The 16906-nt window shown below is 37.6% G+C and overlaps 1 protein-coding gene across 11 annotated transcripts in view; it reads left to right on the forward strand.

The window, feature by feature from the left end:
• PHF21A (PHD finger protein 21A) overlaps positions 1-16906 on the forward strand; it is a 121013-nt gene that overhangs the window by 37199 nt on the left and 66908 nt on the right. For 8 of the 11 annotated variants that reach the window (XM_031593488.2, XM_031593480.2, XM_031593484.2 and 5 more), the window contains 2 exons: positions 1710-1742; positions 3628-3714. In XM_031593488.2, the coding sequence (XP_031449348.1) occupies positions 1710-1742; positions 3628-3714 (120 nt within the window). Of the gene's footprint in view, positions 1-1709; positions 1743-3627; positions 3715-11130; positions 11232-16906 lie in introns of those variants that run through there. The other 3 variants (XM_031593489.2, XM_031593487.2, XM_090140957.1) reach the window with 2 other exon arrangements.

The raw sequence follows: 16906 nt of genomic DNA on the forward strand, positions 1-16906 counted from the left end.
TATGTGTAAAAACTAACAGATTTGTTTGTCAAGCTCTAATGTGGAACACACTGAGGAAAACTGAGTTAAGCATGTAAGCACAAGGCTAGTGTAGCATCTCACCTTCCCATAACACTGCATGATGAAAAAATAATATCGAGTGTAAGTAAATGCCAAAGTTATGCACCTTGGAAAAGCCATCCATCTTACATCACTGAACTAGCTGTTAGTACTGAGCAGGCAGTTCTTGCAATACAGAGTACTTGAATGTTGTATGCAGTTCTAATCCCGTTGTTTACAAGTGATGGAGAAGAACGAGAGAAGTACGGGGAACAGTGCTAAGAATGAGCAAAGTAGTGGGATGGTTAGGGCATAGGGAGACTCTCAATCTGAAATATGAAAGGTGTGAATAGGTGTGGTATGAAAATGAGTAGAGAAACAGCAAGAATGGCTTTCCATAATTTCAATTACACTCATGCATGCATTAGCAGGAAGCGGGTTCAAAAGAAGGAGGTCCTTTTACGTAAGAATATTCTAGTTTAACTTTTGAACATACTGTTACAGAATTTGGAATGTTTTCTTTAATTCAAAAAGTAATTAGAGCAGATTAATGAAAGAAAAGTTTTAGCTGTTGAGGCTAAGATACCATCTTTCACTGAAGTCATCTAAGCTGTAAATTTCTGAAGGATGGGAGATAACACTATGATTGTGCAGTACTCCAACTGATGGCCACGTTTGCTGTTGGCTAGGAAAATATATTAGGGCAGAAATACCTGTGGTCTAACTCGGATTTGTGTGTTATGCTTTTTCTGATAAGTACCACATCCAGGATGTGAAACGGAATACACTTCAAAAAAATTCATTGGCCAAATCTGAGTTGTCTGAGTAATATTAATGCAGGTGGAAATAAACACTTTTCTTGTTTGCTTTCTCTTCTTCACTCCTTTTCCTGGTACTGGAGAAGCAGTACAGATTTTCACGTTCTAGGAACAATGTAATTTAATGAAATGTAGCTGTAACCAAGGAAGAGATTTGGGCTGGGAGAAGGGGTGAGGGTGGTTCATTGCCTGTTCGTTCTGGGCTCTAGATGTTTTCAGTGAGAGCCTGATAATTTCCCTGCTTATCAACAGACAACATCCCCCTGCAGCTGCTTGAAGGAAGCAAAGGAGAAAGAATAGTGAATGGTAACCATCTATCCACTTTCCCTTGAATGCAGAAGGCATCTTTTCTGCAATGATATCAATCTCTCTGACTGAGGGAGAAAAGTGGCAAAGATACTTCTGAACATGGATCTTCCATGTGGTACCAGCCAAGCCAACACACAGGCAGTTCCTTGGTATTTGAAATGTTCTATGTCTGAGTATACAAACAGCTTTTGTGTTTGCAGTGATTCTCTGTGATTTGTTTCTTATGACTGCAAGCAAAGGCGGCTGCAGTTCTAGAGAAGACATGGCTGTAAGATCAGTTTCTTCAGCTGGCTTAAATTGTCCTGCAAAGGCATCGTTTATTCAAGAACTGTTTTGGAGGAGAACTGGTGACTTATTTTACTGCGTTAATCAGAATAGGTTTAGAAATCATTTATTTTGGATTCCTTATGGATTTAACTGAAAACTATAAAATGTGTATTTTGGTGTGTTTCTTATAAAGATTCTCCAAAAATGTTGGTTTTGAACTGCTCAGTGGGATCCTTCATAAGTCTTCATTTTATCATTGCATCTCTTTCTTTCTAGAAACTGGTTGCCCAAATGAAGCAAGATCCACAGGTAACTATCTATTTTGTATTGTTTTATTTATGTCTAAGAATAGCGAGAATAACAGTGCACGAAGTTTGAGAATTTTAGATATTTCATCATGTTCTTCCATGTTAACACAATTTTTAGAAGAAAACTATTAAGAACGAATCTTTAAAGAAATGACTGCATTGTTCTTTTAAAATACACACCAACAAAGAAAAACCCACCAACCCTTTTTGGAGCCTTTTGCCTCTTTCTTAATATTTTATATCATGGGACCACTGCAAGCAATAATGCAACTCAAATATTAAGATTCTGGTTCTTCTGGAAATATCTCTTCACCAAATGTGCAATTTCTAGATATAGTGTTTTTCTTGTCTGAATTTTTATACAAGCTGAAAGAGGATCCTCCTTACAAGAAACTGTGTCTGAATGAAGAACACTGCTTAAGACTGCATTCAGTTTGCCTGTCTTAATTATCCAGCTTCAGCACTGTAATATCTGAAGCGTGGCCACTTGGTCTTGTGGTGTTTCAGAGCTACCAAAGCCTGGGTAATTAGGCTCCTTGTGTAGACAGCAAAAGCTTCCTCTTTCCCAGTGGCTATGCAAAGAGACTTGGTTTATCCTGCAATTGAGAAATCGTTTGCTAAATGGGGAGTTACGTCAGGCTTACTAGTAAGAGCATCCATTCCCATAGCAAAATCGCATTGGAAAATCTACTTGCTAAAAGTTTGCTGCTCCTCCTTTCTAGACAAGTCTGCTAGTGATTACAGAGTAGTTGGCTTTCATGTCTAGTGAGAGAGATGTCAGAGCTGCAAACAGCCATGCGAAGTTCATGGAATCGTTAAGAGTAAATTTGGTCACTGTTTCAGAATTCCTAATATTCTGGGATAAAAAAGTAGGAAGTAGAATCTAGAGAAAGGGAGAATGGTTGGTCAGTATCTTGTTTCGCTGAGGCTGTGTTTATATTAGACAAAGCTATCTACAAATAACTGAGTTGGGATTTTAATGTCTTTCAGAATTGTAGATGAATATAAGAACAGGGAAGTTTTCTTGAGCATGAAGTTTCTGTAACAATATTAGTCTTAGGTTTTAGTGTTGTGTTGTACAACAAGCCTGCATAATCCAGCATAAAGACTTTACAACGTAAATTAAGGAAAAAAAATAAAATTGCAGGGAGGTTTGCTTCCTTGTCACACTTCTTTAGAGCTTCACAGTCTTTAAACTGAGTGCATTATTGTTTGGGTTCTTTGAAATTATTTTTAGTAGAAAAGAAACGGTCCTGGTAAAAATTGTTTTCTGACTGCATCTTTATAGTGGTGTTTATTGCTTTCAAATCTTAAAGTGCTATTGTAAGCAAAGTGCTGATATGAATGATGTGCTAAGGCAGATGTAATTCCCTTAAATATAGTCTAAGGCATAAAAACATTTGGAAATGAATACGTTAGGTATGTTAGCCTTCATTTGGCATGTGTAGTAGTTAAGATTTAATAGATATGGTTACTGGTGTTCAACATAGTCAAATGTATGCCTTTGCATAAATAGCACAGATGAGCATGCTTTAGGTGACGTACTGTTGCATACAATAAGATACTGTCATATTATATATTGACAAACGTTTCTTGTTTAATTTGTAAACTTGATGGAATGTGAAAATGTGCTTTATATTGTGGTGAGCACTAATGGATGTTTTAATGAAATCCGAGTTCCAAACTGAGCTGTCTCTCTTTGAGTGGTACAAAAGTCCTCTGCTCTTTTTTTTTTTGCACTCAGTAACTTAAGTAAGGCTTTGTTGAGCCTCTTGAATTTAATTGGGTGTACATCCAGAGGTGCTGCATTTGTAGTATAATATGAAAGAAAAAAAAAGCCTTCCTGCTACTACTCTATGTTAACAAATGGAATATCTTTCTCACAGATATTTTTTCTTTCTAATCAGAATGCTGATTTGAAGAAACAGCTTCATGAACTTCAAGCCAAAATCACAGCTCTGAGTGAGAAACAGGTAGGGAGATGTATTTTTAACACCCTTTTCTAAAAATGCATCTTCTCCCAGCTTCCGAGATAACTGCTAAAGCTATTGAAGTACAAAAAGTAAGTGTGGGCAAACAGGTGCTTTGGACTGTATTTGATTCCTCTCAGTGAAAGACAAGATGGATATTACAAGTCCATCGCGAAAGCAATTAGTTTAATTGGTGGAAGCTATGAATTTTTTAGTGTTGAAACTAAATGTTTTTTTATTAAGGGAGCTGGGAAAATGAAATAATTTTGTCATTTATTATATAGTTATTTTGAAACTTTAACAAAACCGAAACATCCTGCTTTAGGCAAATCTTTAGATTCTGTTTTCATCGGACTAGGCTATGCATTTCTAAATGAGTATTCTGGAGTATTTCCTTGTGTCGAGACCAAGTAAATGTGTGTCGGTTATAAATACCTAATAGACAAATTGGAGCTATGTTGCTTGCTTTTACCATGATAAATTGCACCACAATTGTCTTATATTTGCCATTTAGTAGTTCTCTGCAGGTTTTATGTATTAGTAATAATTACAACTGTATGCTTTATAGCAACACTTTGGAACTGGAAGATGCATCTTGTGGGTAACTAGAAGAAAAGTAAATAACACTGAGACATCAGGAAATTTGTTCTCATTTGTGTTGTAACAATAGAAAAGCATTCATATACAGAAATCCCCCCCCAAATTAAACTGACTTAGCAGTCCCTGACTCTTATTGCTATTGTGTGAGTAACTGAACTGAATTAGGTTGTGTGCTGGGGTCAATAGCTTACACCTTTTGAAAATGTGAGGCATTTTAAAATGTGTGCATAGGAAAAAAAAAAAAAAACAACATATAGTTATGTGTCAGTGTCCTACCTAGATACCTATGTACATCTGTTGTTATCTGTTCTGCTTTAAAAGTCACTGTTTTTCAGTCTGCAATAACTGCCCTTCCTAAGGAAAGAAGTAGATAATGATAAACATTTCTCTAGAAACTTTGTTTACTAAAAAATTATAGCATGTTTTGGTACTGGAACAATGAGTCTAGTAAAGAACATGTAAGGATAATAAAGAGAATGATTTTTTAATGAGAATTCTAATTCAACAAAAACTGAGGTTTTGCTGTTGTGATGGCATGCCTCTCTTGAAGATGATTTATTCTCTAAAACCAGCATGAGCCTCTGCATACAGCTATGTCTCACAGCAAGCAGCTTCAGAATTCTCTAGGAAGCTCTGGGGCCCATGGTAATCTCAAAATTAGCTTGCCTTGATGCCATGAAGCAACTTAAATTGACTACCAGTTCATGTGATCAGCAGTGAGATAGTGAAAGATAAGTAAGATGCATGTCTTATTGGAACTTTAAAACTGATTTATAACTTCTAAACTTACATTATAAAATACATATTGGTATATTCAATGCTTTAAATTATTTACCTCCAAAACCACAGCTATATATAGTTTCATACAAAGCTGAAAGTTACAGCTCAGGGCGCTGAAGCACATTTGTTCATGGAGAATAACATGGGCTATGTTTCCAAAAGATTCTGAAAAACAAGTTTCTGATTTTACTTCCACCACTCAGAGAGTAAATATGAAGTCACAGTTTGGTCTCAATCTTTGCATTTTTGTGGTTTTGGCTATCCATAGAACAGTGACCTTCTCTGACTGTGTTGAGATTTAGGTACTTTTTATCTACCACTGCAGATCTGCCAGTGTCCCAGATAACTGAGTTATTAAAGTAGTATGGATGCTAAAATGCAGTCATAATGGTAAATAAGTTCTAGGAAGAGGTTGGGAAAAAAACCATCCAAAACACTAAAAACAAACAAAATCAACAAACCGAACACAACTATTTCCTAATGGAAAGAAATGCTCACTTCCTATTAATTGTAGGAATCTGTTGTATAGACAGCTGTGGCTTGGCATTGTGGAGTTAAAGTAGCACTATAGAGACTGCAACAAAGCCTTTATTTCTGTTCTCACTTTCATTTCTTATTTTGGGAGAAACAATTGTTACCAGTTGTTATATGGGGAGAATGTGATTCAATAATTTAGTTTTCACAGAATGGGGAGATGTGCAGTTTTGTGTAATAATTTATTTATATCATCCAGTGCATTTCTTGAGGAAGATGGTAAAGTACAATGTGTGTTATCTGTAATGTTGTGTAGAGCCAAGTACTCTTGACATATAATATCCAATGAATAAACTCTGAGGGTGTAACACTTGCACTGTGGACAGTTGCAGGAGGCGTAATTGTCACTGTTTGATCAGCTTCTAATGAAATGTGAAATATTAAAGCTCCAGCCAGTGTGATGTCCCTCCTCTGAGGCTATGGAGTGGAGCTGAGACTGTGAAGTTACACACGTGGAATACTGGAATATTTCTGGCTTGTGAAATGTTATGCCAACTTAATGCACCCTTTCACTTTGCACTTTCATGTAATGAAATTGTACAAAGACTTGTAGTGCAAGAAGCAAGTCAGTGGTAGTGGAGCTAAAAGCTTTCAGTTGCTTTAGGTTCCCTCTCAATTTCTAGTACTGTGAGAGTAGTGCTGATGTTGGTGCAATCACTGCAGTGATTCATAGTGCCTTACATTTCTTACTGAGAATTAATGATGAGAGGTCTATTCAGAGGTTTGTGACATCGAAAAGTTCTGGCAAAGTGGGGAAAGAAACCAAGAATTAGGCTTAAGCCTAAATAAATCTGTTACTTGATACAGGTTGGAACTCTTCCAGCACAAGGTATGGCAAGTACACGTATGGTTATTGAAAGGTTGGAGATGGTGAAAATAAGTGCTTTGATTTATTTCATCTAGAAGTTGATGGAGCAATGTCTACTGATTGTGTTATTGTGTTTTTGAAGAAAAACTTCAAAAAGAAAAAAGCTTTCTTGAATGTGATTTGCATTTAGAGGGCAGTAAAAATGAATGATACAGACAATTATTTTCTCCTTCTAGTCTCTTCATGTTACTAACATGACATTCTAAGCTGGGTTTTCCTAATCTTGGGGCAGAAAGGTGTATTCAGATTAATGGTCTTGCTCCTCAGCTATTAACATCAGTGTTACAGTTGAGACTGCATTGCTTTTAAAACTGATTTCCTTCTTGCTGCTCTAACCTACCCTTAGCCATCTCTTTTAATAAAGCAAAGTTGGGAGTAACTTCTTGCAAAAGTTTTAATTCCCAAATCTAAACTTGGGTTTTAAATTTGAATTAGTTCTACTACTGTATAGTTCTTTTCTTATTATGCTTTTAAAAACAATGTTATTTTCACATGTAAGAAAGTAATAGAATCTTCAGTGCTCTTCCCTTTGTATTCTTGAATAGTGCCTTTCCTTGGCATTGTTTTGTAGGCGTTCACCTATGATTGCCTGTGCACCACTCAGCTTTTGTTTGTGTTAAATGTATCCTTCACAGTAAAAATATGAAGAATGTGTTCTTGAATTTTTCCAGGAGGATATTTAGTAACGTACTTTTTTTTCCTTCCTTTTGGGAATTTGAGGTGGAATTACTATTCATGACGTCAGTGAAAAATTGTTGTGGATCAGGACTGATGTAAAGTTACATCCCAATTCACCTGTTAAGTAGCACTTTCTTTCCTGCTGCTTTTCTTATTTTGTTAATTAAGAAGTAAGATGCTTTTTCACATGTGGCATCACTAGATGCATATCATTACAGTACTTTTTTTTTCCAGTGACATGAAAAAAGTCAGATTTATTTGAATGAGGAAATTTAAAGGAAGGAGGGCAAGAAACAAATGGTTTTTAACAGCATCATGTCAAATATGGAGCGATTTGTACATCTGCTTTCATACTTCCTAAGAAAAGTTGTAGCAACATTCTGTCTGAAGTGTGAAGGAAAGCTTACAGGAGTAGAATCTTTTGACCTTATGCCTGTCACCATCACCTTTTTTACTACATGCTAACGAAATTGCGCTCTCTTTTCTCTCTTTTTGAAAATAAATTGAAGGTGTCTTGTTATAGTTAGTTGCAGTGCAGTTAATTTAATCTTCAAGAAAAAAATCTTGTGAAAACCAGGCTTGTATTCTAATGCATTTCCTCTGGCATAGAAAGAATAAAGTATCATAGGATTATAGACTCCTTTGTAAGCATATGCAGTTCTTTCAAATTGAAGTGATGTGGAAAAGTATTTTAAAATAGTTTTTAGCACAGGGATACTTGTCTATACTTTTTGGAGCAGGGTACAGGGTGAAGTTTAAAATACTTTACTGAGGAGAACAGTTAAAACTGTAGAATCTCACCAGGTAAAATGCACATTGGAAAACAAGATTCTCTCTCATTATAGATGTTATGCACGAATTACTGACTTCTGCTTGTGTTTAAAGCTCAGAGCAAATTGAGGTAGTTTAGAGTATTTTAAATCCTGTGTCTTCTGGTAAGACTCTTTTTTAACCTTGCCACTAAATAGCAAGTGAAAAGAAAGGAAGTTTTGGAGGGATTTTAGGAATTGTACTGTAATCTAGCCTTTGGTTTTATATGGTTGTATAAATGTAAACATGAGGTTTAGACTGGATGGGGAAAGTTATTCTTTAAAAATGGTCAGGAATGGGATTAATGTTGCACTATTTATTCCACATTCCGTAACAGAGAACTAAAAGGATTGGTAATGTGCACAAATGCCTCCTATGAGCTCGCTCTCCTTGCGTGCTTGTTATCCATAGTAAAGGTGAATTTTCATGGAGCCTTTTTGAACACGTTATCAGCAAATTGTACCCAAAACATGTTCAGTCATATTCTGTAAGTGTGAAATGCTGTGCTTTGGTGAGTGGAAAGTAAGTGTAAAACGGCGAGGGAGCAGGAGGGAAGCAGTACAGTTAGCAGGGAGGGAAGAACGCTTAAGAATGTATTTGCACTGTTCATAAGAAGGTGGGTGAGATATGCCTTTATGTTTTAGGTATATCCAGTGAAGGCTTTGACGATATTAGTGTGTAAACTATGGAAATAAATAAACAATGAAGTTGCTCACTTCTGTCAGTTTTGCCTGAAGTTCCTAATCTCCCCAAGCTCCATCAAGGGCACATTAAAATGCCAATTATTCTGTCAGTAATTGAGACTCTGTACAAATATGCTATCTGAATGTATAGTAACTAATAACTTGAGGCAGGTGATGCTTAATTTTGGTTCCAGTTGTTTATCTGACTGCACATATTACTGAACACCTATCTTTTTTTTAAGTAAATGGCATGAACAATAGATATTCTAATTTCTATGTAACTATAGCATCCAGTTATGTCAACTGTTTGTAAAGCAGTCTTTAAAATATATGAAAATTTTGTGCCTTCCCAGAGTTGAGTATGTGTAGATTTCCTTCTTGGATAGTTTGAAGTAGTCACTCAGTTTTTCTCATCAAAGGATGCTCTTCCTTAAGTCCAGTTGACAGCCTCTGTGAGCCATAGGAATCTTCTGAACCCTCTGATCAGGGTGAGCAGCACCTGTTTAGAAAGTGAATGTCTGAGAGATCGGTATGAGCTTGCTATTTTAATCTTTAACATTTAATTTGTATCCAAATACTGTGGAAATGTGAATATAATGATTTCTCATCAAGTTGCTGTCTTCATATTCTCAAGAGGTACTGTCTGAAACAAATTGTGGATGTTGTATGTATGACTTTAGGTAGGCAAAGTTCATGCATCTCTCCCTGATGCATCTTTTGCCCCAAACTCTTCTGCAAAATTGATGTTGTAGTTGTTTTCATAAGATGACTGAAATATTGCTAAGCTTTGTTGGGCCTCTTGTAGTGAAAATCTTTATTAAACCCACACTAGCATCCAAATGTGGATTTCCCATTTTCCTGAAATAATTCCATCTAGATTTCTTGCTGATAGTTTCTGAAATTCATTTTTGCATATCTAATACATATAAGCACTGCGATAACTTAATTTAGGAAACATAAACAACTACTTCAGTATATCATTAAACAAGGAAAGAAAAAAAAAAAAAAAAAAAAACCAAGACCTCCACTCCCTCTCCTCCCTCCCTCTGCCACCCATCCTTCAGCAATAATTTTCTGGCTCAACTTTTAGTTCTTGAATTCATACATTATTTAAGTCAGATTTGGATGCAGCTGCAGAACTTCTTGAATTGAGGCTAGTTGGATGCATCTTTTTCATCTTTGCTTGCCTTGGCTTGTATCTCCAAAATAGCCTACTCTGTTTGGAAAGCAACGTTGTGGGTAGAAAATAAGCAGTTAAACTACAGTATTTTGTTGAAAATCCTCTGCTGATGGTGAGAGTTGGTTTTTAGTTGCTCCTGTATATTTTGCCTTGCTGAGCAACCTCATGCATGGGTAGTTATTTTAATGCCCATTTATACCTGAAAGAAGAATGGGAGAAAGATTGTGATGACTGTGATTTAGGATGTTTTATATAACACCTTTTAAGGTGTCTTTTTTGGGAGCTCAGGAAAAAGGATTAAATCTAAAGTTTTTTTTTGTAAGCGGGATCAGTTAAAGTAACCCATTCTATTAAGCTAAATGCACAATTTAGAAAAGGAAATTTGAAGATAATATTGTTGTAGTAGACTTTCCAACTAAAATCAAAATCTCACTGTGCTAGGGTGCAACTCTTTTGTGGAAACCCTTGGATCAAAATATTTTTTTTTAATGGGAATGTTTGATAGCAGATAAAGACGTGTCTTGGATCTGCTGTGCAAGCCTGTCCAGAGAGATGGCCAATCCTACTGGGGCAACAAGTGGTGCAAATGCAGGTAGTAGAGTGCGTCTGGATGAACAGCAGTCACATTTTGTATTACACTGTAAATGTCCTTCCTAAACATGACTGATGTTTAGAGTGGGAGAAAGATGCAAGACAGGAAAAGTGTTTCTATGTCAGCCACCAAACTGGAAACTTAACTGCATTTTCTTAATTCTCATATTAATGCCTTCAATCATTGAAGACTACAGTAAATCACTTGAGTGTGTTGATCTGTGAAAATAATTGGATTTACTTTTGAATAGACAGCATAACTTGCCAGACCAGCTGTTAGTACCTGTGGATTTGACTTACCATGTTCTGTTCTACATGCCTTAGCAGAGCAACCCCATGGCTGAAGAAATGATATTTTGACTTAGACTAAGCGTACTAGTGTGAGAAGGGGAATCAAATCTGGGGAGCTCCTTCTCAGACACCAAATATATTTTCAGCTTCTATTGCAGCTGTTTGGTCCGCATCTGGATTGAATTTTGGAATGGATAAGAGAGATGGCGTGTCAAGCATTTAGAATTGATGCAAAAAATTGTTTGCTATTTGTTCTCTGCTGCCCAAGTGTATGCTAACTGCTGAGTTGTGGCCTGAACCACTGATTGAGCACCTGGGGAAAGGACCCAGTCAGCCCTGGGAGCACAGGTGAAGGCAATTCAGCTGTGTGACCAAAAGGGGTGGAGCCTGGCTGCACCTCTCGTAGACCTCATTTAAGGGCTGAGTACCGCTGGGGAAGGATCTCTTCTTGGAGATCTCTCCTGGGTGAAGCTTTCCCCTGTGAACCCTGAATCTTCTGATATGGGTGAGCAATCTTCTCTTCCCTTATGGCACTTTTCTACCATGCTGATTCTCCTATCATCACACCTTTGTTGTAATGCCTTTCCCATTGTATTGATCTGTTCAATTGCTACACAAGTTAGTTGATTTGAAAAGAAGCCACTTCCCGAAACTGTGCTTTTTATTGTTGCACAGTAAGTTATAGAAAATACTGCAGTTACAGGCTAAAATATTTTTATTAGCAGAAATCAGCTTATTTAATGGTAATATGCCAAGGACAAAACAAAACTGACAAGAGTAGTTAGCCTTAGGCAGTATTTTCCAGCATACCAGTTATGAGGTTGTAATACATAGCACGTTGTGGAAACATCCAGTGAAAGTCTCACGCTTATTTTTCAAACGTTCTGAAATGAGTGTGATGTCTTGCATAACTTTCATAGTGTTGGTTTGGAGTTGGTTTACAGGCACACTGGATGTTTGTGGTGGTGGATGCTGGACCAGTGCTTATTTTCTGTTGGTAGAACTAATGAGGATATTTCTTTTTCTTCAAAGATAAGTCAAGTCAATGTGAATTTTATTGTTTGTTTCCTCCTCCTGCCTACATCAGTGAAAGCCAGTGTTGGTATGCAAGGTGCGTCATCTATCTCAAATTTCCCCTAATTGTAATATAACAGGAAAATTTCAGATAGCGGCAGGTGTAGAACTCTGATGGATGTTTTGGTGGAACTAATTTTGAATTTTAGTTAAGTTGTGTCAGGAGGTGCTGAATGTGAGCCCAGGGGTATTGTTGCCAGGGGGTGAATGGTGAGACAGGGAGAACTTCTCAGGAGCCAGTTCAGGCAAGGGAACCTAATTCTTTCTGTTCTGCATTGCCTTTGTGAGGGCACTGCCCTCACTCCACTGACTGTAGGAAATATGTAGGAAGATTAAGCTTCAGTTAATGCCTGTGAGTTCTTTACCTGTTTTGCTTTTATCGCTTATCTGATCAATTCCATGGAAGAGAGCTTTCATTCTATATGCATGTAATAGCAAGAAATTCAAAATACCTTAGGATAGGTATTTGAAAGCCATCAGGGAGAAAGTACTTGAGTTGTGATGAGCATCTCTTCTTTGTCCTATAAATTCTCTTCTAAGTTTGGTGAGGTGAGTTAGGAACAGTGAAGTGCTTATGATTTTTCTTCTTAAGTTTGCATTGGTAAAATGTTGACAGCGTGTCCGTGTTAGTGGGCACTGGTATGTAAAATAGTTGGGGCTGGGCTGCAAGAACAAACAAACTAATTTAATTTGCCCTGTAAGTAAAAACCTTAGTAATGGCATTTGCTAAGAGGGAAGGAGAAGTGTGTCATAGTTGTAGAAGGCAGAACATACTGACATTAATTTTTTTCTTTGAAAAAACTGTGACGTGAATTTTTCAGAACTAAGTTCTAGAGCTGCCTAATGACCTGTAGAATGAGTGGCTATCGTTTTATTTTAGATTTTTGGAAATGTGAGTACTTGGCAGTCTTAGGGCCTGCAGAGTCTTGTTCCAGATCCATGCAGTCTGTAGATGGCTTCATTTCATTTTGGTGTGGCAGCTTTTCAGAGCGGTGCTTTGTGCTTGGGAGCTGCAGCCAGCCCAGGGCAGTGGGGATGTGCCTGGATGTTGTCAGCAGCTTTCTGGCCTTGGAAGTTCCATGTACAGCTTAGAGCTTGTAGACAAAATGCCTTAGTGATCAGCTCATACAACTCTGCATTTGTAGATTCTCCATCTCATCAAGCTTCATCTTATATCTCAAGAGACAGAAACTGTCTTGTTCTCAGAGTAGATCATTTGGGAGAGCCCAGGACGCTAAGCTCCTAACATCTATCTGTTGGGCAATTGAAATTGTGTGGCTTAAAGTTCTCTGAAACTTGAAAGTAGAAGAAGCTTTTCAGTTTCTTTAGGTTTTCAGATGAAAATGGTTTCCTGGCTGAGATTAGGTTCTACCCGCCAAACAAAGAACAAATTTCTCAGCTTACTGTCTTCTGTAAGATGCAGGAATCCTGCATCTGGAGGCTGTTTTGATAGAGGCTTCTTCCATACAGCAAGACTTCAGGAATGAGCCGTTGGGATTCTCTAGTGCATTGGAACTGTCCACAAACATTGGCTGCAGTTCTGCTTTTAACATAGCATTAAGAACTTCAGTAGTTTCCATGTAAAGGATTTTGGTGCGCAATACAGTATACAGTGGAGAAGATTCATTTTGATCAGATATGGAGCTGATATCAGAAGCAAATGAGACTAATTTATGTTTATAGATACAGATAAAAAATGATTTGAAAGATTTTGTCTTTAACTGTGACTATGTGTATGTTAATTTCCTTTAAATATTCCCTTAGATTTAATTATTACAAAACAGATTTGGAGTTCATAATGGTCTTCTTTAAGGAAGACTGGTGAGAGACTTGATAATTTCTCCCAAATTACTTTTAAATGTATTCAAGTAGCTGCATATCTTTTGTCTGATGTTGTTTCAGTAGTCAAAAATGAAGTTTCTGCAGAGATCTTAATTTTTAAGCCAAAAAAAAAATCTCACATGAGAAATGGAGATACTACAAATCGAATCTTGATCTGTTAATGGAAGGATCTTTTTAAGGATGTTTAGTTATGATCTGAAGTTGTCTCTTCAGGATTTGTTATCAATGTGTGTCATGTCAGATTAAAAAACAAAAAAAACAAACCCAAAATTTCATGAACCCATCAAAATTGACACCTGGAATGCAAACATCTCCGAGTGCTGTGAGAAGTGAAGATGGCACCCACAGCAGAAAGGCAGGAGGGTCTGCCAGGCGAAAGTGTTTTCCTGATGTCACCAAGAATTGCTAGATGTAATGTCAGTCACAAAACGGAGCGCTTAAAAGGGAGGAAATAAATAGCTGTTTCTAAAAATATTTGGCTGTACTAGCTGGGTGTAGTGTACAGATTGATGGTTTACAATGTGTTTTTCCTGGATCACCCAGACAAAAACAAAATGTGTAGGCTTTTTTTTTTGTAATAAATCCAAACGCACTGCTTTCATCTTTTGCACTAGGAAGATGCATTGTGGTGATATAAATGTCAATTTCAATATCCCTGGAACTTGTTTTCTCTGGCGAGAACGTGGGCAGTAGCCAGTGTTTACAAGGATGGCCCCGCAGAAGCAAGAGAGTGGCACTGCATGGGATGGCAATGGATTGTACCTGCTTGCTTTTCTGTGGTAACAGCTGATGGACTGCAGCATGGTGGTACTACTCCATGTAGAATACAAAGGCTTTTATATTTGAATAATAAGAAAGTTACTGTCCTCTCATTTTTTTTCAAAGAGTTTAGAACTTGAAATATTGCACCATTTTTATAGTAGTTTTGAATATAAATGCTGTTTTAAAAATACAATTCCTTCATTAAAAATGTTATTAAGCTTGTACCTGTTCTAAAATAATTGGGCGTGATATCAAAACATTGGCATTAATGTACAGTATGAATTTAGTAACCTGTGTAGTACTTCTAGAAGGTAAAGGGCAATTTGTTTTTGCCTTTGCTTATCCTTTTGCTTTATTAACAGTGGTGTAAATGCTTTTTATTCCATAATTTCCTAATAGTTTTACACCAATTGTACTCAGATGCATGGGATTAAACTTGAACTTCTCAGAATTGTTTTGTGAGCTCTACATTATTCAAAAGTTGCTTGAGTGAATATCACCAATTCAAAGCCTTGATGACGATAAAATCTTCCTTCAGCTCATAGGCTTGTTTACATCTTTAAAAGGTGGCTCTTCTGCTAGCTTTAAAAGCATATGCAACTTCTCTTTTCAGGAACATGGCTTAATAGTGAGCTTTCCTTCTGGCTTCAGTTAGCAGGAGACCCATTTAACTGACACACATAGTCATTCTGAACCTTAGCTTTCAAAAATATCTTAGTGGGTCAGATGTCTCCAAAATTTCATTACATTCTTTATTTGCCTTTAAAATATTAATGATCTGCTGTTGCAATATGCTGATTAAGACTAGAAAATGCTGAGACAAAAAGTTTGTTTTGCCACTTCTGGTACTTGGGGTTTCTCTCTGGTCAGTTACGTGTCTCATGGCACATTAAATATTCTGAGACCTCCCAAGCAGAAGTCTATTCTTTGAAAAGACAAGGTTTGATTAATTGATGACATAATCTCTCATCAGTTTCTGCATGACAGGAGAAATGGGTTGTGGACTTGCACTTAACCCCAAGCTGAGGCATGCAAGGGATGGAGGTGTTTTTGTTGATGTTTTATTTCTTACTGCTGTTCCTACAACCCACAGGATAGAGTAATATCTGTGCTCTCTTGGACTTGATGGGGCAGTCAGACCATCTGTGAAAACAGAGCCCTGTTCTCATCCATCCCCCACTAATATTTTGGAAATTAGTTATGCGAATTTCTATTATAAAGTTATTTTTTTCTCTATAGTGTCTAATAACAGCAGCAAATTCCAAGGCCAGATGGAAATGCTGGGTGCCATAATAATCTTATGCTCACTTGATGAAAACTCTCTACTAAGACTGGGGACAATTGCTGCTGTGTCAGGCTGAAAGGTGAATGCAATTAACTTCGATCAAGCCAGATACAGGAGTGCATCTTGAACCAAAAGTAAGCAAGGAGAGGTCCTGTTAGCAGCCAGTCCTGAGGGGATGCTCACAGCAAGATGGATGTTGTTCACCTCATCTGGATTTGCTCGCTGTCCAGCATCCACTTCTTCCATACTTGCCTGTGAGGAGAGCAGCCTGTCTGTGCTCTGCCTATTACCTGCACTTCACCTCTAATCAGAGTGCTTCTCCCCAAAACCTGCCTTTTAAAAGCTATTTTCTTTGTCTTTTTCTACTAGTCCTTGGCATACCATAAGCACGTTACAGAAGAAATATCTCCTTAGGAGTATCCTTTGGTTGGGCTCACAATGACTCTCATGGTATCATTCTCTGGAGTTACAGAGGCCCTGCACAGGAGCTGGGGAAGTTGGGCTGCCCTGCTGTACTTTATCTTTCTCTGGAACCTTTGCTGTGCTTCCAAGACATCAAATTTGCTGTGTTTCATAGCCAAAACTGAGCTAGAGTCCCTCACCTTGTGCTTTCATGGGTTGTGATTATATGGCTGCTTTGATTAAGCATTACATTACAACTGCTGCTGAATATAGTGACCTGCCTTCTTGCTTGGTCTAACTGCTTATTTCTGCCCTGCTCTTGTGCCAGAGCCAATGTCCCTGTTGCTTCACTGTAAGTGGAATCAACAAATTGTCTGCCTGAAAACTAACTCAGACGTGCTATTTTTTGAGCACAATCCAGTTTGTTCCCTCTGCTTGTGTGCAGCTGAATCAACGTTGTTTCTGGCATTTGGGAAGTGGTGGAAAGGAAGGACTGAAGTAAAGGAAGGGTGGAACAACTTTTGTTTGACAGCTGTCAAAATTTATTTGTGGCAAAAGAGCTGCACAGCCATGGCTTTGAACCATCGATGGTTTCAAAGTCTCCTCTTGGAGGGATGCAGCTGTGGTAAATGTACCTGAATGGTGGCAAGGAAGAAAACCTGGGTCTGTCTTCCTTCTCCCTCGGGAGCAGCTAACCCACACAGCAGCCCTGTGTGTGAAGTAGATACAGTAGTGCAGAGTGACAGGGGTTTAAGTACTGAGGATAGAGATTGTTACAGTGGCACATGGAAAACTGCTGTTACAGTTTTGAATCT

This window comes from Phasianus colchicus, chromosome 5 (assembly GCF_987193195.1).
Source record: "Phasianus colchicus chromosome 5, bPhaCol1.hap1.1, whole genome shotgun sequence".
In the NCBI taxonomy this organism is placed as follows: Eukaryota; Metazoa; Chordata; class Aves; order Galliformes; family Phasianidae; genus Phasianus; species Phasianus colchicus.